The sequence below is a fragment of the Leuciscus leuciscus genome, assembly GCF_965113295.1.
Source record: "Leuciscus leuciscus genome assembly, chromosome: 6".
Classification (NCBI taxonomy): Eukaryota; Metazoa; Chordata; class Actinopteri; order Cypriniformes; family Leuciscidae; genus Leuciscus; species Leuciscus leuciscus.
This window is the reverse complement of record NC_138730.1, coordinates 43954139-43979722: the sequence shown is the minus strand read 5'-3', so window position 1 is coordinate 43979722 and position 25584 is coordinate 43954139. Positions and strand designations below refer to the sequence as shown.

At 37.8% G+C, this 25584-nt stretch overlaps 1 protein-coding gene across 3 annotated transcripts in view; it reads left to right on the top strand.

Annotated features, from left to right (window-relative positions):
* ankrd12 (ankyrin repeat domain 12) overlaps positions 1–24083 on the top strand; it is a 62218-nt gene extending 38135 nt beyond the window's left edge. The window contains exons 2-14 of one of the 3 annotated variants that reach the window (XR_014206755.1): positions 6529–6642; positions 7664–7814; positions 9118–9189; positions 10425–10571; positions 11559–11762; positions 12587–12729; positions 12919–13066; positions 13757–18324; positions 18441–18539; positions 19137–19280; positions 19677–19772; positions 22598–22860; positions 23063–24083. Coding sequence is in view for 2 of the 3 variants with exons in the window: in XM_082172901.1 (XP_082029027.1) it covers positions 6583–6642; positions 7664–7814; positions 9118–9189; positions 10425–10571; positions 11559–11762; positions 12587–12729; positions 12919–13066; positions 13757–18324; positions 18441–18539; positions 19137–19280; positions 19677–19772; positions 22598–22783 (6018 nt within the window). In the remaining variant the exon portion in view is untranslated. Of the gene's footprint in view, positions 1–6528; positions 6643–7663; positions 7815–9117; positions 9190–10424; positions 10572–11558; positions 11763–12586; positions 12730–12918; positions 13067–13756; positions 18325–18440; positions 18540–19136; positions 19281–19676; positions 19773–22597 lie in introns of all 3 variants that reach the window. The other 2 variants (XM_082172901.1, XM_082172902.1) reach the window with 2 other exon arrangements.
* Positions 24084–25584: the final 1501 nt, after the last annotated feature.

Below are 25584 nucleotides of genomic sequence, written 5' to 3'. Positions count from 1 at the left end.
ATGGTAAATTGTTTACTGGTTATGTGTTTGAGGGTCATAAATGTTGATTTTGAGTGCTACTTTTAGTATTGCATGCACAGTGTGAAGCCCTTTTACATCAATTTGCTATAATTAAGGCACATTTTTAAAGGTGATCCTTGAATTAATGATTTTACCTTTCAATAAGTGGTCATCATTTGGTCATTAGGGTGTGCACTGTTAGGCCTTTATATTTATAATTTAATGTAAAATATTAATCTAAATGGAATCTGTTTCAGATTCAGATCTATAGACTACTCAAATGATAAAGGACTAAATTATCGGCACTAATGCATGAATGTGCCATGCATGCATGAGTGAGACTTCTGGGTTATGCAAGGTAAAGCGGTGTAGGAGAATCCACAAATATAGGCTATGAAATTGTAATGTTTACTAATAATTAAAAATGTTAATATTGGCTATTAGGGCTGGGTATTGACACAAATTTCACAATTCGATTTGATTTCGATTCACAACCTTGCGGAAAGCATGTCGGAAAGCATCCATGTCGGAAAGCATTTTGTATTATCCATCCGTGTTTTTAAAATTCGTTAAATGACGGACGTTTTACAACACAGCCCTCGTTATATGTCGCATTCGTCTAACTTAGCCTTCTTGATATTATTTTTAGAATAAGTGATTCGTTATGCTATTATTGGACTCCTGTCTATTCATTGTCAACTGTTTTCTATAAATATGTTTGTACTGGCTAACATTTATTCAGCTAATGCGTGTCCTGTTTAAAATGTGCAATGTTCAAACGCAAAGACAGCACGTCACAAATAGAAGCCCTTTTCCCTGTGCTATTTAGTATCATATTTGGTTATTGGAATAATAAATTAAGTAGCCTATCTTTATTGTACACCTGTTTTTTGTGTGTGTTTTTTTTTACTGTTTTCTAGGGGTTTCTTAATTTTAGACAAGTTGACCAGCACACATTATATGCAATGCAATATAATGCATGTGTGTCCTATGTGTGACATATTTTGCACACAGGTAAAGGTGCCCAACATAAGTCATTTCTAAAGAAAAAAAGAAAACATGTTTTGGAAAATATCTCTTTATTTGATTATCAGTAAATTTGTTTTCTATACAGAGATATTGATATCGGTATCGGCCATAACAGCAATATTAATATCGGTTATTATCGGTATCGGCCACAATTTTCACATCGGTGCATCACTACTTAAGAGTTCAGGAGTCTGCCCATCTGTGCCAACCATAGCATGTTGAAATCCATTTTGCACTTTACTGTGTACTGTATTTTCTATTGCAGTAAATCTATCCCAACCAATGTTAAAGAAAACAAAAACAAGAAGGCATGTGGTTTAAAAGATGGCAAGTAAAATAAAAAGCACATCTGTATGCAATACAGTTTCATTATTGTTCATTATTATCCAGAGCGGCTTACTATAAATAATTTGTGCGACCAAATCATGTTTTGCGCCAGTAACTGAAAAAGTTAGTAGCGCAAGTGCCACCAGTGGAAAAGGTTAGTGTAGTTCCCTGAGTAGCCTATAGGCTTCATTAGCCTACTATAATATTGAAGGTAAAAATGAACTGATTTGTATACAAACACTTAAATTACACTTTTATTTATTTTTATAATAATAAAGTTATATGAAATATAAACAATTTAAATGGTGGCTGTCATAAAAACCTGCCAGATTTATTCAAACATGCATTAAAAATGTAAGAATATTAAAAATTATAAGAATATGTAATATGGTGCATATATTTAGCAAAATGCTCCTCTCTAGAGTTAATTTTTCTAGCTGACTAACGAGTTTATGGTCACTGGATATGGTTTTTCTGAGGTAAATGTGACGTTACATGACATTGTTTACAAGCTGTTTTACTGACGTCTTTCCACGGTTGAAACACTGATTGAGCGACTCCATGTCACATGATACGGACTTCGATAAGTTGTACTCTATCTTTTAACACACTTTTAGATGCTCATTCATGTTTATTTCGCGCGGTAACTGGTGTTATTAAGGCGGAAGAGAAGATCATGTGCTTCTCTAGAGCTGAGCTGAGCCAGAGCGATCTCATGCCACAGCGCCAACACGATATTTATGTTTTTGAATTTCGTAAGAAAATGGATGTAATTTGAAAACAAAGATTATTGCGATTTTATTGGATGGGATGCGCGCTACAATGTTACATTCATTCATCAACTGAAAACAGGATGACTAATCGATTCTTGGGATTTAAGAATAGATATCGGTTCATAAAAATATAAAAGCCTATATTGTCTATATCTAGATCATATAAAAAGCACAGTTGAATGAACTCATTGGCTTATTTCTAAATGGGTTTGGTTTGAGCATGATTTAAACTGGTTTTAAAAAGCTTACTTAGTCCCGTTATAACTTGTTCGCTGAGAGTGAAACTTCAGAGACGGATGGATTATTGGGTTTAAGAGGCTGTGTGTCACGGTTGTAAGCTGAAACACTGAGCGCAGGAAATCTTGTGGTGTAGTTGTAACACATTTGTCCCACACTGATGATGCACACACACACGGACACTGCAGCTCTTTTCTCCTCACCGCCTCTTTTTTTTCTCAGAGAGAGTGACTCAGCTGGTTTTTACTCAGTCCCACTGGGTGTCAGGTGTCGTGGAAATGTTCTTTCCCAGGAGCCTCTGCTCTGTGTTCATCTGTTCGCATCACGAGTCTATCGGGGAAGGTATTGTTTAGGTCTGTGGGTCTCTGCTGATTTGCTTTTCATCCAGAAGAGACCCGGCCGTCAGTATCAGATGCTCTCTAATTGTTGACTCTCTCGTTTGTTGCTTTGAGAGAAATCGCAGAACGAATGTAAAGACGAGGCTTGGTTTGATATGTAAACGCCTCCTTGTTCTTTAGGCTCTTTAGATTGTGTTGATGCAAAGACATATACAGACACATGGTTTACTGTAGCCGTAAAGCAACAGTGGAGATGCTTCGGTCAACTCAAATGTGACTTTAACACAGCTGTGTGTAAAATGTATTGTTATTGTTTTGGGAAATTATTAATAAGATGTTTTAGTAAAAATATAGGCAGAAAAATGCTTTATTACTAAACTCTTTAATGCAAGTTAGTGCACATAAATGTTTATATACCATGTACCTCAAAGAACCAGCCCTGCTGATCATTTTTATTAATTAATTTTATTAATTTTATTATTATTAAATAGTATTTATTTATTTATTTATTTAATAGTATTAGTGTCCACATCAGCAAACAATAAAGTTCTGTTTATTTTAAGTGCACTGCAGTTTTGTCTTTTGTCGCTTTAAAACAAAAGGATGGTTCTGATTGGCTGTCAATGAAACAAATCGCTCTCGATATTAGTGTTGTCAAAAATATCGATACTTCGATACATATCTATACTGGAATATCTTAAACTTATACTTTTCTGTATTGATACACCGATACCAGCTGGGCATTCTCACTCTCTTCTCTCCCCGACGGCGACACGCCACCCACCCGCCTCCGCTCACTCACTCGTCTCATTCGTTCCGGATGAACAGTGTTGGTGGTGTTGACCTGAATTTCGGCAAGGGGTACTTTTTGTGTACAACCCTTTTTGTGTACAAGGGGTACAAATTATGCATAATTTGAGTCATTCCCGCAGGTTTCGCGCTCACACCTAAAGCGTGCCCACCCCTAATCTATAAAAGTGGTGCTCATATAAAGCCACCTCTCAAAGGGCTCACGAGTACCAAGTGGACTTATTGTTTCGTGGCTTATTGCGTTTTAACGGTCAAATACATACAATGTCTGTCTTGCCGAGTATTCAGTTAAATATAGTTCGTTTTGGAAAATAAATAGTTGAGAGAAAACGCATGTTGTGTAACAGTATATTGGATCCGTGCATAAGCTCTTAAAGTGACAGCAGCCTAATAAACCTGCTGCCGTCTGTCATGCTAATCAAAGAACAAAAGATGAGAGAAAATCACTCACGGCTTGACTAGGGGTGTGAACCGACACTGGTCTCACGGTTCGGTTCGGTTCGATTACGATTATCATGTCATCCATTCAGTTCAATTCGATATCACGATGCACCGCATCCTCAATTTAAAATTTTACTTCAAAAAGTGCTCGCCTGTTCGGGAAGTCGCAGTGACAGAAACAGTGACATTCCAGTTTAAGTTTCAAGGGAGTAAAGCTTGTTTATGCCATTAAGAAAAGGGAAATCTGTCACATAAATTTTGTTTTAAAGAAATGTTCATTTAAAAGCAGCGCTCATTCATCAGTGTATTATGCTACCATTAGAGATGCGCGCATCAACCGTCGCCGAGTCCGCTGTTGAAGGTGACGATCATCCATTTATAATCACGCGTAACAACACAGAATTATTGTAATTTGACCATCGGGTGCGGATACTTAAATCAGAGAAAATTATTGGGGCGGGTGGGTGATTTATTTTTGGCTGTGGATTCGGGTGACGTTGGAGCTCATGTTTTATCAAGTTAGTGGTATTACCTCCTGCATATTCTATTTGTGCGTGACATGAGCGCACACAGCGCGTCTTCTGCAGGTCGTGCTTACCAGGTTGTTCATAAAAGCCGAAATGTGCTCAGATGTAGGCTTTTAAAGTAGTTGGAGGCTTGGAGCATTTTTAATTTTCTCGCACTCGTGTCTGGCCTCCCTCTGCCATCGTATGCTGCCGCAACAAAGCACGTACGCGACAAATGAGGTCAGAAAAGCGTCAGTACATTATAATCGGTTATGGTCTATTACTGAACCGATACCGAATCGGCCTCGTAGAAACGATTAATTTCGACACCCCTACTTTTTGACTGTATATTCTTTGTAGCTTTAATTGTAAGCGTTAATCTACATTTTGCGAAGAAGACTATCAAGTGTTATTGTACATTTGATTACTTTAATTTCTGTACTAGGCCTATTTCTTACCTGAATAGATCCACCTGAAAAACTTAAAGCCATGTTTATTTCATGTCTCTTTGTTTTTTATTGTATTTATTTATTGCAATGTGTTGTTATTTTTCATGACTGACTGTTTACTTGCATCACAGCTAGGCTTTGTTATCAAAATGATAACAAATGATCTGTATTACGATACATCTGGCAGTTTAACCCTAACCCTAGCCAATGTATATGCAGATGTTAATCATACAGTACCTGTGCTGCGGTATCACCATCTGATGGTACCGCCACAGTACTAGTTGTAATCTCTGTCAGTCGTTTTTGATTTTGTATCTCACACACACACACACACACACACACGAGCTGTAATCAGTCAAGGATTGAAGCAGACTTGAACATAAGTCCTGTTCCCACTGGATGACCTCTGAAACAGGAAAATAAAGCTCACATGCTCCCAAACACACACACACACACCCGTCTCATTAGACTTTTCCTGAATATTATTTTTGTTCAAGCAGCCAGGATGTTTGTTTATTGGTCACGTTTAAGAACCAATCAGAACCCTTAGAATGTGTTTCTGGACGGTTTCTTGTATTTCCTGTGGCCTTCTGTGCTTTCGGTGCACTTTTGAATTGACATGTCAAACAGGGTCGAGAACTGCCAAACTATTCCTGACTTGTCTTAACAATTTCAGATCTGAGACTTATGAGATGAATGATTGTTGCCGTCCCACAGTTGTTTTCCGTACCCAGAGGTTTTACACTGACAGATTGTGTTTTAAATGTATTTTTGGACCCGCAGCTTTTGAAAAGGGAGACTTCTCTAGTTCGTGACGAGATTTTCTCCTCGCTCCTGCTGTCAAGAGTTGAGTTTTTGGGGGTTTTTTTCTTCCAGTTCCTGAGATTTATGCTTTTAGTGTCTTATGGGAAAATTTTGAGTTTTTGCATTGTCATAATACTCAAAATTATCATATTCACTACTAAAACTATATTCAATAATAATCATAATGCTGATGATTATTATTCGACCTGCACATGCTCAGTATTTTCTTGTATACAAATTGAATTATAATTGTTGACTGACATATTTTAGACAACAATTAATTTTTATTTTATTTCTTTCAAAATGTCTTCATATTTACAAAATAATATTAATTTGGTCATTGAAAACACTGACACTGAAATATGTTCTTCGCACTTTTGTCAGTAAAATTAACAAATCACATGATCTTGTTTTTATTGCATTTTACAAAATGTCGCAACATTTCTGGAAATTGGGTTTTATTTTATTTTTTTATTTTATATTATTTTTATTTTATCTGTGGCTCCATATTCACACTAAAGCTCCAATCTGGAATTGCACATGTATCAAATATAGTTGATGCATTGATTCTTTTCTAATTGGATACTTTTGAATCTTAGCACAGAACAAAGTAAATTATGAAGTAAGTCTTAATAATATAATTTGGTTCCAGTATCCGATGCTGGTTATTAAACAACCGTAACATTGGATGATATTTTATGTTCACCAATGTCATACGTTCATTTTTGTAATGCATATTTAGCCGAATATTTCATCACTGAAAATTATGCATTGTTGTATCAGTTCTAATTTGCATCATATGTTTGTGTTTCAGGCCCATGATGAAATCTGTGAGCCGTAGCTGCCACAGCTAGTCATAAGATGCACCATGGCCAAACCAGGATCGGACCGAGATGGAGCCATGGTGGAGAAGACAGCGGGGAAGAAGGTGAGTCGGATCATTCCGGAATATTCTATCCAGTACCTTTTTTAGCTCTGTTAAAAGATTTAAGCTATTTATGAATAAAAAAAAGTTGTAATTATTATATTAATAATTTTATAATTATTATTATCGCAACAACAACATTTTATAATAATAATATTAATTATTATTATTATTGGTGGTAGTAGTAGTACTATTATTATATTTAAAATAATATTTAAAATTAAAATATATATATTTTTTTTTTTTCAACCATCTAACTTATATAATTTTGTTTATAATATAAATATAATTTTAGATTTTTTTAAATTTTTTTTATCCTATGTGTATTTATCATATGATGAGGACAGGACAATTAACTTGCTAGTAATTTCATTAGGGTCGGCAGTGGCTCTTATTTATTTCTATAGTTGAACATTTCATTTAATTAATAGGACCAGCTCAAAAGATCTTAATCTTATTTTTAGTGTGTTTACGCTGTTACACAAACAGTATATTATATTAAGATCAAGGCTTTGTGCATACTATGTTACACATTACATGTTTTTGACTGATATTATGTTCTTCTATTAAATATCAAGGTGTATGTTTCTATCTTTCTCTCAGAGTAAAGAGAAAATCTCTCCGTTTACCAAATGTTTCGTTTTTTTTAATATAGTTTAATATTTCATTTAATCAATAGGACCTGCTCAAAAGATCTTAATCATATTTTAGTGTGTTTACGCTGTTATGCAAACAGTACTTTCGCTTTACTTTTACTTTTTACTTTTTTATACACATCAAGGAGGGGAAAAAAACAAAAGTAAACAAAAGAATAGAAAAATAAAAAGAAATAATAATAAATTAAATAACCATAACACAACCATTAACAACAACTGTTACATGAGGTCTGACAAGGAGTCTGCAACTATGTGATACGAGTAGAAGTTGTGGTCCAGGTCTAAAAGTCTACTCACAGAACATGTTTTTGACTGATAGTATGTTCTTCCATTAAATATCGAGGTGTATGTTTCTGTCTTTCTCTCAGAGTAAAGAGAAAATCTCTCCGTTTGCCAAAACTCCGAAGCTGGATCGGAGTGAAATCCTGGGGAAAGAGGGAAAGTCTAAGACTTCCATGAAACGGAAGCTCTCCTTCACCGTCAGTCCGCCCCGGAACGAGGAGCGGGACTCCGACACGGGTCAGTTTTGCATTAGCTGTGAAAGTTCTAGTAGCTTGTATGTGTGTCTCACTGCTGCCCCCTTCCTGTCACTTTTAGGACTTGTTTTTATTGGACATGCTGTACTAGAGGATTTTTTTTTTTGTGTGTGTGGGTTTTTGAGGGTGTTATGTAACAGTCAAGCCAGCCTCGCCGAATGTATGGGTCTCGTTCAAAAACACAATAGGTTTCCCCTCAAATAGAAAATCAGAACATGGGACATACAATTGTCATTACTTTACATGGAGCCTAAACCTCTTGTTTTAGTCCCAGCTCTGTGGTTAGTTGCATCATTTGAAGACAAAAGGGGGTTTTCGCATCAGAGGAACATTTTGATAGTTCCTAGAACTATTGGCGGAAGATTTTGGCGTGTTCGCACCGCAGGAACTAGGAACGATTTTAGTTCTAGGAACTCCTTTTGGGGGAACTAAATTGAGTCGGGTCTAAACCAGAACTATAGGAACTATCAGTGACGTAAGTGTACGCTGATTGGCCGAATGCACGAAACACAGACACCCGCCATTTTCAAAAAGGAATGTATATTTATAAAAAATTTAAATAAAATTTAAATAAATATTATTATTTGGTGTAATATGTTTATTATTATTTACCTCATTTTTTTGTTTTGTTGAATTACTACAAAAATAACTATATTGTGATTTATTACCATGATTTAAAAAATGTCTCTTACAAAAAAAAAAACATTTTGGTCATACCGCCTACCCTTATTTTAGTATTATTTATATACTATAATAGTATTGATCAATATTTTGAATATTTAAAATTTTTCATTTTAGTTTGTTTTATTCATTTTTTTTATGTGCTTTAGTGATATTAGTAACTTAAGCTTAAAAATGAGAAACGTTGCCTTTGCAACTAATTGAAATACAAGAAGTTAAAAATGTTCCATCTAATATTTGTTTTATTCTATTTTCAGTTACGAATTTTTTTTATTTGATTAGTTTTTAGTTATCGATAACAACACTAATATAAACAAAACCAATATTAAAGATTTTAAGAAGTACGCTTATTGTGAAATTTATGCTGAGACTTTTATGTCCTGCTTTTTGGATGGGAATGGATTTAGGTTTGTGATGTCATCTGTGGCTCTTAATATTCATCCCGGAGTCATTGAATCCTGTGCTGTGATTTGTCATTTGAGTGAGGGGCGGAGCCTGTGGGTGTAATCAGTGCTCTGCTCTCCCGTCCCTCCTTCCCATCCACCTCTCGAACCCTGAACCTTCCCCTTCTTCCCCACTCCCGCCTCTCTGCTTCTGCACTGTAGATGACTCTGACCCCGGGCAGTCGAGCGATGTGTGGGGAGAGAGATTACTTCCTCCCTGCAGGATATACGCAGGTAACAGCCTCCGTTAAAGTCGCACAGTAGAGCTGCACGATTCTGGAAGAATTGAAAATCATGATTTTTTTTTTTTAAACAGAGATCACGATTCTCCTACGATTCTGAACAGACAGCTTAATAAAACAACATGTAAATAAAAAATGGTTCTGGTTCTGAAAATTTTTTATTTAATTAAATGTTCAGCTAATTAGAATGAAAATATATTTAATGACTCACTCATAAATACTTGTTTCATTACTGGATGAATCTGCGTTTTTGAACAAATCTCTTGAATGAATGATTCAATGATAAAAGCATTTAACAGTCACTTGCCGCCACCTACTGGTCTAACCATGTAATCGACACAATCGTTATTTAAAACGCCATGTTACTTTTTAAAAAGGGGATTTGCTCTATATTGATCGCTACCATAGACATCGGTTTACTATCCCAGTACTTCTGTGATGATTTGAGTATTTATAACACAGAAATAACGATACTGTGTGGTTGAAAAGACTGTTTGTGAAGCCGTTTCATAAATGATAACTGCTCTCTCTGGGTCAGCGGCAGCGCGAACACAGATTTGAATGTTCCGGTGTGATTTTTGTCAAAGGTTTAATAGACGGGTTGTCATTTAGAAATGATACCGCGTGGGTGTTTGAATCGATATCGCGATCTTTTAACGATTAATCGTGCAGCTCTACACCACAGCAAACTCTTCAACGGTCTGAAGTGCATCACGGATCGGCACCGCCTTTATTTGTTTCTCTCCTCCTGACCCTCCGTCCGACGCTGGCTGAAACTAATCTAGTTTCCGTAACCATTTCCGCATGACCTTCTCTGTATAGCTAGCCTTTTTGCATCACTCTCAGAGAGACAGTCGACTTTTGGTTGCATCATTTGATGTGCGGAGTCGTCTCGCGCATTCGCTTTTCATATTTGTGTCATTTATAAAAAGCGATTCGGTTCAGGGAAGCACACACACACACACACACTGACTCTTTCTCGGTTTAACAGCTGCATCTGTTTTAATGGCATGCCTTTCAATAGCGCACAGAGACTCATGGGAACAGTGTTAGATGGGTAATGCATGTGTCTGTCAGGCTGGAAAGTTTCCATTGCAATTCCTCCAGCTGTTTGTTTAAAGGGCATAAATTGCATCAGATGTTGACATTTTCAGGAACTGAGATGCATGAATGCAAGAGGAAAGCTGGTGCTCATGCTCTGTTCATCCGTCTTCTTGTTTGCTCCAGACAAAGATGTTCCAGATAAGAAGAAAGTTAAGAAGGAGCCAGGGACTAAGAAGTCGACCCCTGTGAACATTTTGTTCGGCTACCCTTTATCAGAACGAAAGCAAATGGCACTTGTCATGCAGATGACGGCGAGAGACAACAGTCCAGGTAGGAAATGATGAACTCAAGAGTATTTATTATTATTTTCTTCACCCTTTGCACTGTTTTTTTATAGCTAAACATCGGGTGGTTTTACACTGAGGTAAAAGTTGTCACTGATATTTTCGGTAACACTTTATTTTACAGTGTTACATGTACTTACCATAGTAATATCAGTAAATGATGCATAATTACATGCAATTAACCCAAACCCTAATCCTACCCTAACCCTATAGTAAGTACATGTTGTTAGTTATTATTACTCAGTACTTAAATATATAATTACACTGTAACAATGACACCTTAAAATAAAGTGTAACCATATTTTCTTAAGTAGACCATCCTTCTCTCCTGAATTTTATTTGTTCATGTCAAAAGCCAGTATTTAAAAATTATAAGGATATTTATATGGAGTGTATAAATGTTTTCAGTGTTTATATCTCACTAGTGTTCATTTAGTTTTGTTTATATACTTTTACAGTATGTATTAATATTTTGAATTAGCTTTTAGACTGTGATAATGTGTGTTAATTTATTGTTTACTGTATGCATTATTGTTTTGTCATGGTTGTTTCTATGGGATTCATTTTGAGGAACTTTTTTTTATTATTATTATTATTATTATAGTTTTATTATATGCTTTTGCCATTTTGATTTTATTTCTAGTATTTCTATTTAGATTTATGTTTTTCAATTTTAGTTTTAGTGATTTAAGTACTTCAACTTATTTATTTTAGTTGCTAGTTTTCCATCAAATGTTTATTTTTAAGTTTATTTCAGCTTTATTTCAATTATTGGAAATGTGTTTCTTTAATCATTTCAGTTTTAGTTAATGACTCTCACCTGCAGCCGCCAGTTTATTTATGATCAGTGAGTTATGATGTAGTCATTTGTTATCAGGGCGCTCGTTTTCTTTTGTAGTCTAGACAGGTCAGATTGACAGTTCAGATAAACCGAATGACCTTAGCGTTCTGGTTAATCGGTTTGTAATCTCAGATACCACACCGAGCCACCCCTCTCAATCTCCGGCGGTGCAGAAGAAGATCGCTAGCAGCTCGTCCACACGGCAGAAGGACAAAGTGAACAAACGAAACGAGAGAGGGGAGACTCCCCTGCATATGGCCGCCATCAGAGGGGACGTCAAGCAGGTGAAGGAACTCATCGGCCTTGGAGCAGATGTAAACGTCAAAGATTTTGCAGGTGAGACTGAGTGTTTTATGCACATTTACAGGATTACATCGCCGGATAACAAGCTGTCTGTTGTTCATTTTCATGTTTTATGGAATTAAATAATCGTCTTATCATGTACTTTGATTACTTTGTAACAGTTCAGGAGTTTTAAAATTAATATAGTCATAGTTTCTACTGTAAAAGCATAAATCAATATTTGAAATGTGAAATGCATATAAATATCAGCATAAATATCACCTAATTATGTGTCTTGGTAAGATGATATTTAAATGCTTAGATTTATGCATATAAAACATATAATGCAACCACTATTGACTTTTTATTTATTTCTGTGCCTGAAACATTATGTTAGACCTATCTGAAAAACCTGAAAAGCACTGATTATTTCATTTGTCTTTGTTCTAGTGTATTTATCTGTTGAAAAAATATTCTTAGCCTTGAGCCCTGCATGTCTTCATGTGCCCCAGACTGTGGTGTACTAGTAATAAACAAAAAACTCAAATTAAATAAATGGAGCAATTACAAGAGGGTCATCACACCATCAGTGCACAATCTTTTTTTTATGTTTTTTTTATTTTTATGTTTTTTCTACAACCGGAATACCTAATTTTGGTTGTTTTCTGATAAGGATTTGCAATAGATTTGCACATTTTAGCATGGGATAGATTTACACCCCTTTTAGCCAGAGGCTATTTTTCTTTTTCTTTTTTGCCGTAGAAATTTGCCTATCAAATATGATACTGTTGGCTCTATAGGATTAAGCAATTATCCAATTTTCCTTCAAGTTGTAGATTCTCATGAGCTCAAACCAGTTTTATTTATTTTTTCTTCAGGTTGGACACCTCTCCATGAAGCATGTAACCTTGGTTACTATGATGTGGCGAAGGTTCTGATTGGTGCAGGAGCGGAAGTGAACACGCAAGGATTGGATGATGACACTCCGCTTCATGACGCCTCCAGCAGCGGACACAAAGATGTGAGTTTTTACAGCTAGTGATCAACCTAGTGATTTTAAAAGCTTTTAAACATTTTTAAACTTTTGTTAAACATTGATGACGATACACTCAAAATGGACTAATATCTGTTGCAAGCATTTGTGAATCTTCCCGATGATCTGATTCACCTGTGTATATTGTCTCTGTCATGTTTTCCCAAACTTTCATAGATTGTGAAGCTGCTCTTACGTCACGGAGGCAATGCCTTCCAGGCCAACAAGAGAGGGGAGAGACCCGTTGATGTTGCTGACTCTCAGGAGCTTGAGCAATTACTCAAGGGAGAGATCCCGCTGTCAGAAGCAGAAGAGAGCTCTTCAGGTACAGAGACGTTGACAGCCAGTGCTGTTGCTATTGGTATTTCTTTTGAACTTTTATTTTTTCCGGGTTTAATACAAGGACTGTCAACATTTGCGGCATGCAATTAGACATATCTTACGTACAGTCCAAGTCAAGTCATATCCATTTTCTAAATAGTTTTGTATGTTCTCTAAGTTAGTTTTATTAACCCATTTGGAGGAACATTTATTTCTGATATTTAGTGTATTTTACATCTCTGCGTTTGTCAGCTGCTTTTATATAAAGCTAAAAATGTGTTTAATTAATGATCAAAGAAATGTCTAGTTAAAACAGTAGAGCACGGCACTACCATCGGTCATAGGATCGATTGTTTTTATCTTTCTGTAAATGCCCATTCAAAAGAAAACGGGCCGACAAAAAGTCAAGATTTTTATCCATACAACGTTGTTCCAAAATTCAGAGAATTTTTTTTCTATTGAAGTCGAGTGTCAAGTATAAAAAAAAAAAAAAATCATTCTATTGGTTACCCCAGACATTATTTATTAAGCACTTAAATTAATTGGTTAAGCCTTTTTAAAATTGTTACTAGTTCTGGTTATGCATTACTGGCATTAATATTTATTTGAACACTGATTTTCCTTTTATTTCTTATACATTTGATTTAATAGCATTGTATTAATTCCATTTTTCTATTATTTTTTTATGTCACAGAATCAGAGGACCCACCGTCGGTGAATCCATCCAGTGTAGACGAGAACATGGAGTACTCGGATGCTGAAAAGGACTCTGACAGTAAATCGACAACAGTGAAGGCTTCATCGTCCATGTCAGGGCTGGATGAATACGAGTTCAAGGATGAGGAAGAGGAGGAGGACCTCAGTAAGGCACTTAATGACCGACACATCTTAAGGCGAGAGCTACGGCAAAAGGAGAAGGAGGAGAAGGAAAGGAACCACTATACTTCCAAACAAGGCAGCAAAAGCGACCAGTCAACTCTGGTGTGCAAGTCTAAAAAAACAAAGGCGTCCCGCATCTACTGCAGTTCAGACAGTTCGAGCGATGAAGCCGAGGTGCCGACAGAAAGAAGGAGCTCGCCTACCAGGTCGGTCAGTGTGGATGGTCACAAAACGGACAGTAGATCGAAGAAAGAAAGCTTAACTCTCACGCCAGTGGACCAGAAAGAAAAAGGTAAACAAAAGAAAAAGAACAAGAGCCAAAGCAAAAACAAGGAGAACCAAGAAGTCCGAGAAGAAGGGAAAGAGAACAGCAAGTCTATTCTGTTTACTTCGGCGACTGTGTCCGACAATTCTGACAAGGGCGTCAGGGAAGAAGATTCATTCAAAATGTCATTCAGTGCAAAGGATGACACATCGGTCCACCTCTTTCACCTGTCTGTAGTCAAGTCCCCTAAGCTGAACCACAGCCAAACTGACAAGCAGACAACCCCACTGAAACAGGAGAACGCTAAGACTTGTGTTTCTATTGGTGATGGGTCCTGTCCAGGGGACGGCGTCAAATACAACCACTACACAGAGTCTGACTTCTGCACAGAAGGTTCTAGCAGTAAGAGCTGCAAGCACAAAGAAAAGAGCAAGCATCACCACAAGGAGCCTAACTTAGATGGAGATGATGGCAGTTCCAGTCCTTTCAAAGACAGTAGTCTAAGCAACAGTATAGACAGTTCTGAGGCTGTCTTCAGGAAGACTGACAAAGAGGGAAAAGTGGTAAAAAAGCACAAGCTGAAACACAAGGAGAAGGAAAAGTACAGGAAGGAGCACGAGGCCGAGAGGAATCGCCACCGGCAGAAAGAGCCACGCAAGGACGGACATAGGAACATGGAGTTTGATCGGGAGTTTTGGAAGGAGAACTTCTTCAAAAGTGATGAAAACGAAGATCTCACAGGCAAATGTGAGATGCTTGCTGGCGGATCTCCTCTGAAATCCTCAGACTCATCGCCTGTTAAAGAGGAACGAGGGGCATCAAAAGACAAACATTCAAGCAGTAGCAGCAGTAAAGACAGGAGGCCAAAAGAGGAGCGAGATAAGGACAAGACGATTAAAAAAGAGAAAAAAGAGGTCCCCCTTAAAGAGGAGCGTGTAAAGGATGGAAAAGGAGATGAAGTTGATGATCGGACTGAGGGTCTTGGCTCTGGCCGAATTCCTGACAGCTCACTGCACAGTTCAGGAGTGAAAGAAGAAGTAGATGATAAACCAATTACTGTCAATTCAGCAGACCAAGATCAGCTGGAGTCTCCAGAGAAGAACTCTCGCGAGAAAACTGATAAGCGGCCACCAACAAAAGACCGGGAGTCTGAAAAGTCTGACAAGAAACATGCAGATAAAGATAAGAAGGTAAAATCTGAACATTTAGCTGACAAGCCTGAACTTCACAACTCTACAGATCGATGGAAAGAAAAGGAGAAATTAACAAATATATCACATTCACCCAATGACAAGAGCCATAAAGAGAGTGAAAAGCTCAAAGCAACGTCTTTGATGAAAAAGCATGAAGAGAACAAGAAGAATAAGGACAAGGACAAGCTCGACAAAAGAGCTGAGAAAGAGCACTCTTCTGGTGACCACAGAGACAAAGATAAAACGAGTTCAGAAAAGAAAGGAAAAGCCCCCGAGAAAACCACTGATCATGGAAAATCTGACCGCAGTAAAGAAAAAGAACGGGAAAAAGATTCTGACAAGAGGAAAAAAGAGAAATCAAAAGAGACCACCCCTTCTTCCTCCTCCTACTCCAATCTAAAGTTGTTATTGGAAGAGAAGAAAGGCTACGTTTGTGAGAACAATAAGGTCGCTTCATCTAAATCAAAAGAAGAGGTAACCAAGCCTCCAGAGAAAGATAGAAGAGAGAGGGACCGGGAGTCTGAAAGGCATCGGGACCGCGAGCGAGACAGACACAAGGAAAAGGAAAAAGATCGATCCCAGCTGAACAGGGATGGCAAAATTAGCAAGACGAAACCAAGTGAAGTGGACTCCAAATCTAAGGTTGCACCTACTCTAAAGGATACTCGTCCCAAAGAAAAGAGGTTGGTGAACGATGACCTCATGAAGACCAGCTTTGAACGCATGCTCAGTCTCAAGGACCAGGAAATTGAACAGTGGCATAGGAAGCACTTAGAGAAAATCAAGCAGAAGGAACGGGAGCGGCTAAAGCAGCGTCCAGGAACTGATCTTGGGAAACAGAAAAGCAAGGAAAAAACTAAATCGTCCTCTTTGTCCAGTGAGCCTTGTGTAGCCAAGGAGCTAACGCGGTCAAAGAGCTCAGACACACCAGATGTGCATCGCGAGAAGATCTTGAAAGATGCCACCATTGGAAGAACGCTCTCGGTAGATGCAAAAACCTTGGGAAAGAATGGTCCAGTAACGGAAAACAATCTTAATCGATCTCCAATACCAGAGAGTGAAAAATCTGGCCTTATGTCAAGATCAGTGTCCATGGTTTCTGTGGCAAGTTCAGAAGATTCCTGTCACGCGACCATATTGACACCTAAACCAACTGAATATGATTCTGATGTGAACATGGAAGCTTCAGATTCCCAGCCACCTTTCCTGCAGTCTTCCCTCACTTTACAGTCCTCCAGATCACCCACTGTTCACGATAAAGATACCAGCAGTCTTCCTGAAACGGCTCTCTGCAATCGCACACCATTATCAAGCAGGCATGCGTCCCCATGCTTAAGGGCTATTTTGGATGAAGAAGCCAAGGTGTCACCAGCTGAAACGAGATCGACAGAAGAGTCTCAGATTATCAGTATTGTCTCACACCCAAGCAGCGAACAAGCTGCGGTTCATTCAACTGAGATTAGCGTGTCCCCTGTTCAGGAAACTCAGAGCAGTCAAAGTCTTACTAGTGCGCTTCCAGAAAGGGAAAGTCTGACTAGTAATGAAACTGAAGGCGTCACACCTGTTTGTCAAGTTCAACCTTCACCAAACTTGCGAGAGTCTAGTGCAAAAGACCTAGGTAGCCTCAAACAGGCTAACAGTGTGTTTCAGACCCATTTGCAAGAGAAGAGCAGGTCTTGCAACACTAGTAGTCAAATAGAGCATGCAAGTCTAGGTCAGCTTGACGTCCCTGGTGTCGTAATGACTGAAGGATCAAACAAGGAGTCTTCACAAGCTGTTGCATCATTTCAGTCTTCTCACACACAAAATCCTTCTGATGCCAGTTCACCTTTGCATTCAAGTAGCCAGCAATGGGAAACTGCCCCCGTTTCCAGTAGCGAACAGACATTGACAGCAGACTCTAGTTTGAGGCCAGAGCAAAGAGAGAAACCCGTAGTTGTTTCTGAGAACAAAGTGGAAAAGTGTGGGGAAAACCTCACCAAATCAGGTTGGACAAGCTCTCCAAGTCCATCTATTGGTTCATGTAGGTCCAGCTCTGAAGAAACTACTAAACCCCTGCTGAGAACAACCAGTGTCCAAGATGATACCGAAAACGGTGATGCAATTGTGCAAGACGAAAGTATCTCAAAGTTCTCCAGTGAGCCATTGGATACAGTTGACGCTCAGCCAGAGAAACACGAGCCAGGCCTTCATGCAGCTTCGGTGACTAATGTGTCTTGCTGTGCCAGTCCAGAAAGGGTCCCTGAGGAGCCCATGGAGCTGTCTGAAGATGTTTCGGACAAGAACCGAATCACAGAAATGGATGTGGCGAAAGACCTGTCTTCAGAAGAAGGTGCAACGACACAAGCTCCATCTGAAAGCAAATCTGATGCTGAGACATCAGAACAACTTGCTGTCGAGGAGAAGCCTGTGAAATCTGACCTTCAGACTAATGAAGAACAGGGTCAAAGCAGTGCGACTGTCAATCCCGATAATCAGGCCGATCTGCACAGTGGCGCGACCTCGGGAAGTTCCTCCCCGATATCCATCGCGGAGAGAGATTGTGATACATCTGGGGCCAGGGCCAAGGTCCGACTCCTTGAAGAAGAAGCTGATATGCAGGCGACCCATCCAAGGAAACGAAAGATGCATAGGGTTTCACCTCCGGCCCAAATGAACCTTACGGCTCAGCAGGTCAAAGAAAAGGCGCAACAGTCATTGGCTGCAATCGTAGATGCATTGAAGCTCGAAGAGATCCAGCCTTACCAGACGGAGAGAGCAAACCCATATTATGAGTACTTGCACATTCGCAAGAAGATTGAGGAGAAGAGGAAAGTACTTTGTAGTGTCATTCCTCAAGCACCTCAGTACTACGATGAATATGTGACATTTAACGGGTCCTATTTGCTGGATGGAAACCCTCTCAGCAAGCTCTGCATCCCAACGGTAAGCTGGTCACCACTTCCATTCTGAAAAAGTCATAATTGTAAGAAATTTTTACTCGAGTCTAAGAACAATGAAATGAAACTAATGCTCAAATCTAAATCTGTTTGCTCTTGTAGATAACGCCACCTCCCTCTCTACTTGAACCACTGAAGGAGATGTTCAAACAACAAGAGGTGGTACGGATGAAGCTAAGACTCCAGCACAGCATCGAAAGGGTAAATGGAAGTGTAAAATGAACTGTATTTACTGAGCATCAATGTCTAGATCAGAGTTTCCTGAGCTAAAGGGTAACGCAAAAGGGTTCATGATGGAAATGCTGAGGATTTGTGCGAAAATGTGTTAAAGGAATTTAAGGAGTAAGTCTTCACTTACTCACCCCCAAGTTGTTTCAAACCTTGTTCGAATTTCTTTCTTCTGCTGAACACAAAGAAAGATATTTTGATGAATCTCGGTAACCAGACAGATGATGGACCCCATTGACTTCCATAGTAGGATAAAAAATACAATGGAAGTCAATGGGGTCCATCAACTTTTTGGTTGAAAATAATAAGTAGGACTCTCAAGCGATTCACATTTTTAATCGGAATTTAAACGCACATCAAGTTCGGATGAGAAATTACCCCCAAAAGATAATTTAAAGTCATTATTGAGTTAAATGAGAAAAGCATCAAATAGACATTACAAGTGTAGACATGTAAGAAACACAGAGAAATATTATTCTGTTTTAGATTAATTTTTTTAGCTTTAGGTTGCTGCTTTTTGGTTGCTGTATAGATGACTTCAATGAATGACTGAGGTTTTTGCTCTTCTAGGAAAAGCTGATTGTATCCAATGAGCAGGAGGTTTTGAGAGTTCATTATCGGGCTGCAAGAACACTAGCCAATCAGACGCTTCCATTCAGTGCCTGTACAGTCCTATTGGATGCCGAAGTATATAACATGCCCCAGGACGTCCAGGTGAGTGGCCACATTATTAGGACATTATTTTAAAGTACTTTTAAACCTGAGTAAACACTGTTACTGTTATTTGATGTATGTAAGAGTACAATAAAATGACATTTTACATGAATAAAAAATCCAAACACAGGAATTGTTGATAATCGAAAATTCCAAGAGCTGTAAAATGTTTAGACAACTTTATAGCTCTTAACACATTTTCATGGATTCATTGAATTTTTTAACAAAAACTTGCAGTGCAAAGTGCATTTTCTGTAATCAACATCAGATCACAAATCCTGTCAATAAAGCTCAACTTGTTTTAAAACAAAAAAAGTTATTTTAAATCCTCAGAAAATTGGTCTTTCCATTTACAGTATGGTTCATATTTACTAATTTCTTTTTTTTACATTTCAGGGTGATGATGGGAAGACCTCTGTTAGAGATCGGTTCAATGCAAGGCAGTTTATGTCTTGGCTTCAGGATGTAGACGACAAGTTTGACAAACTGAAGGTACAAAAACAGACATAAATGTAAAATTAAATGAAACAAACGATTCAAAACAATACAAAACAACCAGCATCTGTAGACACATCATGGAATAGTGGCTTTACAACTTTAGCCATATACTTAAAAATGCATAATTGTTATGGCATCAGCTAATTAAACATTTAAATCAAGTTGATTTCACTCCAAAAGGAAGTTATTCTCTATATCAGTGCGACAATGCAAATTTCTAAATATTAAGATTAAAATGTGTTTTAATATCACTATTAGTAAAGATAGTAAAGAATCACTGCATAATGTCTTTAAATGCAAGATATTTATTGTATACTTGCAATAGTTCAAAATCAAATATACTTAAGTATATCTTTAGTTGAACCCCAGTACTATTTCTGGATAACTAAAGTGCATTAAGTACAAAATTAGTTGTGCCAATTTAGCAGACTTTAAGTATATCAATCTAAAAGTACAATTGCAGGGTATTTATAATAAGTACATAAATATATACATGTATTTGTAGTACACTTAGCATAAATATTTAAGTATATTTATTCTTTGATCGGGCAACAAAGTTGCGCCAATACGTTTTTGTGACTAGCTAGTTGATTTCTTCAATGTTGCATCATACTATAGTAGTTAAGCAGCGAGTTACGTCGTAGTACAGGAAGAGAGGTGCTGCAACAATGGAGAATATGGGGGAAAAAAAGTGTTTTTTTATATATTGAAGCATGAAAACCTATTCTAGTAGAACCCAAAAACAAAATCAAGACATTGTAAAAGAGCATAATACGGCCTCTTTAAATAAAAACAGTGAAGTTCTGAAAAACAGATGAAGTTTTGTTGTCTAATGCAATGACATTCAAACATTAGGGGCTTTCGCACCTGAGAAACGTTTTCATAGTTCCTAGAACTATTGGTGGAAGTTCCCAGTCTTTGGCGTGTTCGCACCGCAGGAACTAGGAATGATTTTAGTTCTAGGAACTCCTTTTGGAGGAACTTATTTAGCTCCTACTTCAGAGTCGGGTCTAAACCAGAACTATAGCAACTATCCGTGACGTCAGTGTATGCTGATTGGCCGAACGCACACGAAACACCAGCACCCGCCATTTTTAAAAAGGCAGTGTAAACACACAGATTATAGCCTATATATTTACTCTAGAAACTAACTCTAGCTAACTTTCTGCGACGTCGCGCTGGAACAACAAACACAAAGTGTGGCAATGATATTGTATTGTTTATGTGCTTTATTTAATGTTAAATGCGTGTAATGTGACTTTGAATATCATTTAGTGCTCCAGCTTTGTAGCTGTAAAAGCAACAATGGATAATTCACCTCAGATCTTGAAATTAAACAAATGGAAACAAGGACATTCAAACTGTGAACAAACAATTATTTGACAAAGAATGTTTTAGTATCTCAGTAGCCTATGTATTTTTAGTAATGTTTAAATGGTGTAATATTTGTGAATTTGATTATGTAGCTGCTTATCCATTTTCTTGCGAGTGCCGTCAAGATTACTCTCTGGTGCCGTGCACTCGCCACAAGACTCCGCCCACGCGCTGTTCTGATTGGCTGTGGGTTTTGATTGATTTTGACGCTTCTCGCAGTGTGAACAGACAAATTATTTGTCACTGGAATCTTATCGCATCGAGTCTGGTTAGGACACGGTGTTACGCTGAGGAGAAAATCCAACGCAACTTTGAGGGGACCAAGCTATACATGATTGCTCAGCCAGCAACACTGGGCATCAACCACACAGCATACGCTAATAACCTTTCATTACTTTCTATGTATAACAGTTCTATCTAATAACGTATTAGACAGGACTGTTAGACAGATTTTAAACTAATGAACACGGAGAATGCGAGCACTGTTAGCTCAGGTTCGCCATGCCGTCAAAATAAAAGTCACAACAACAAGCGCTGCTTATGTCACTTCAGAGTTCCCACTGGCGGTGCGAATGCCACAGGAAAAAGTTCCTAGGGGAACCATTCGTTTTCGGGGAACCACCCTGGTGGCTAGAACTAAGTTCCTAGAACTATCCGGTGCGAAATCCCCTATTGAGTGTGTCTTAAAGGAGTGGTATAATGCCCTTTTTTACAAGATGTAAAGTAAGTCTTTGATGTCCCCAGAGTGTGTATGGGAAGTTTCAGCTCAAAATTCCCCACAGATATTTTTATATAGCATGATAAAGTTGTCACTTTTTGAGGGTGAGCGAAAACACACTGTTTTTGTGTCTGTCCCTTTAAATGCAAATGAGCTGCTGCTCCCGGCAAAGGGGGCGGAGCTTCAAGAGCTCGTGTTCTTTTACCTCACACACACATGCACTGAAAATGTCACAAACTTTTAGCCTTTTATGTTTAAACCGGAGTCAGACAATGATGGAGAGACTCGAGAAGAAGTGACAACATGTAGACAACATTTCTGAATGGTTAGTTGGTGAATTTATGTAGCTTATGTGTAGTTATCTTCTAGTCATTGATTAGCATATTCTGTCTTGATAATCTAATCTATAAATCGTGTTCAGGGGGCGGAGTTTATGTAAATTCTAGGGTTGGTGATGTCACTAACCCGGGAGGAATGACGTGTAGTCTCTACCAGCCGTTTGTTGTAGTCCTTTCTTTAACAACAACAATTTCTTTAAAAGCAAATATCTCCCTTAATTTTTTAACTTTATGCGTCGTAACTTTGCAGATGTTGTTTATGCTCAAACAGCAACATGACACACTAATGAAAGTTAGAAAAGTGACATCATATTCAACCAACCCTTTAAGCTAACCTATTAGAAGTCACTGTATCTGTACGACTGACGCATATGTGTGTTTTCCTGCAGACTTGTCTCTTGATGCGTCAGCAACATGAAGCGGCGGCGTTAAACGCGGTTCAGCGGCTGGAGTGGCAGCTAAAACTGCAGGAACTGGATCCCGCCACTTACAAGTCTACCAGCATTTTCGAGATTCCCGAATTCTACATCCCTCTCGTAGAGGTCAACGACGACTTCGACCTGACACCGATATGACCTGGTGATTGAGATTAAGGAGACAACAACATAACGTTTCGTAGCTGTCGGACCATGACAAGTGATGATGTCAAGATGTGCGTAGGGTGATAAACACGAAGCACTTGATTTTGGAGGTGTGTGTGTGTGTGTGTGTGTGTGTGTATGTGCGCGTGTGTTTGTGTGTCACAGACTCTCCAGATTTATAATAAAAGAAGTAAAAAAAGAAAAGAAAAGTGTAACACAAACGAGCGCTGCACTTCCAGGCATCACCGGCTCAGTCTGTGTTTGCCGTTCTAGTTCTGGTTCGACCACACGCACTTCACCATACGAGCGACAGATTGGCAGGCCTAGACTAAAACGCACTTAACCCTGAGGTCCACTCTCCAGAACACGGTAGACCACGGGGTCAACAAAGAGGAGTGTTGGGAAAAACCAGCCTCCGGAGGGTGAAGACCACCAATCGGGAAAGCGAGAGAGAGATCTTCGTCCTCTGTTAAAGAAAGAGATCTCAAGTCCAACATGTTTCTACAGTTGAGTGTTCATAGATTATGTATAGATTGTGCTCCTCATTTTTTAACTTATTTTATACATACTGATTGTGCATTTGTAAATAGCCATGTAATTATTGTTTTTAACTTGTAAAAAAAAAAAAATGAAAGAAAACTGAGAGGACGGGAAAAAGTTTAAGTAATAAATATTTTGATTGTAAACTTTGTTTTGTCTAATGTTTAATGGACCAAAGTTGTTTTTACATTGAAGTTCTTTGTCGTTGTTGCTGTTGATGTTTGCTTAACTCTTTAAGCATGTGTTTTGAAATGCTTTTTCTGTTTAGTTTTTTTTTCTTTCTTTCTTTCTTTTTTTTTATTCCTCTTTTATCCCTTTGACATCCATCAAAGCTGATGTTTTTTGACTTTGTGATTTCTATAATGTGCATGCTTTCGCAGGTTCGTCCCCTTTCTGAAAAGTTGTACCGTGGTGAGGTTTACTGAAGTGGTCCTGGTTCTTTTTAACGCCATTCTCGTGTCTGTTAGTAACATCCACTTCTTGCGTGTCGTCTTCTTGTGTCTTGCGCACATTTGAAAAAAAGAAAAACAAAGAAAAAGAAAAAAGTTTGTTGTGGTTTCTCAATAGGAAAAAAAAAATACCCTTACTTTTACAGTTTTAATGTGAGATCACAACGAAACCTATTTTTTACAACGTAATGCCTTTTGAACGATGGTTCTAAAAATATGTCTATTTTAATATTTACTTGTTACATGAGGATGTACATATTTGTAATATATAATTGAATAAATTTTATTGGTTGTGAAATCAAAAACTGTTTTGCTCTTCTTTTTGTTGTTGTTTTGTTTAATGTACAAGTCATGGAATTTACCAGTTAATATAAATGTTTCTATACTCTCTGATTGATACGCACTCAGATATTCAGTTTGAAGAAGAGTGTCCAGCAGAGGGCAGAATGGACAAATTAAAGGATATTAATCAACATCAAAGACCATCTTTAAAAAATAAATTGAGTTCAGTCTTGTACGTTTTATCTGTATGAACTGTATGAATATTGCATTGTTTTGGAACTATTAAAAAAAACGAATGATAAATTATAAATAATGAAAGGAAAACCAATAATAATTTATAAATAAAGAAAAATAATTAATAAATAATAAAATGACTAATAAAAATTATATAGTATTTATACGACAATTTTCTCAAAATATTTTTTTATATATTTATATTAATGATATCGTTATTGTTGATGTTTTTGGATAATCAGCAGTCCAGATATTTAATGCATGTCCTTTTGTTTAGGCCTCCTGAAACTTTTAAACATTTTGGCAGATCCTTTTAATTCAAAATCCCATAAATGAGGAAAAGACTAACAATTTATTATAAGGAGACAGCAATATTAGCACTACTTTTAATCTGACTCTTGCCTGTGCCTTTAAAGGGAATAGTTCACCCCATAAATAAAAATTATGTCGTCATTTACTCACCCTCAAATTGTTCCAAACCTGTATTAGTTTCTTTTCTCGGATAAACACAAAAGATGATATTTTAAAGAATGTTCGTAACCAGACTTGCAGAGTAGTTATTATTCTTTTATTTTTTGCTACTATGGAAGTTGTCAATCAATGGGTCCGGTCAACTCTTTAGTCAACAATATTCTTTAAAATATCTTCTTTTGTGTTCAACAGAAGAAAGAAACTAATACATGTTTGGAACAACATGAGGGGTGAGTAAATGATGACAGAATTTACATTTGTGGGTGAACTGTCCCTTTAAGAGATCTCATTCGGCTGAGATCAGAGTTCACTGGGCGGCTGGTGTGAGGCCGAAGTCCTCCTCTAGGGGGCACTTAAAGGCTCAAAAAGAGATTTTTATAATATTTTGTTTTATCATCGAGCTGCATTCAGATATCAGGACGCTTTTAATATACTGGAGATATTTGAATGCTAACAGGTAAATTCGTTTTGAACAGTTATTTCAAAGGGTTTGTAGGAGACGAGACAGGGTTTACGTGACTTCGACTGTGCGCTTCTTCCTGATTCAGCAGGTAAAATTCACTACTGAGAAACTTCAATAGAGCTTTAATTGATTAAATACATAGTGCAGAGTTAAAACAGAAGAATTATTGTGTAGACCGGCGGTATCAAACAGAAAAACAAGATCCGGGCCGTTAAGCCACGCCCCCTTTAGGACACGTATGTTCCGCTAATTGCCTTTCTACTCACTCCATTTCTGTGTATCAAAGCCGCTCATGTTTCTATTCAGAGTAAAAGGAGCCAAGACAAGAGATCCGCATGAGAGAAAGTCAAAAACCC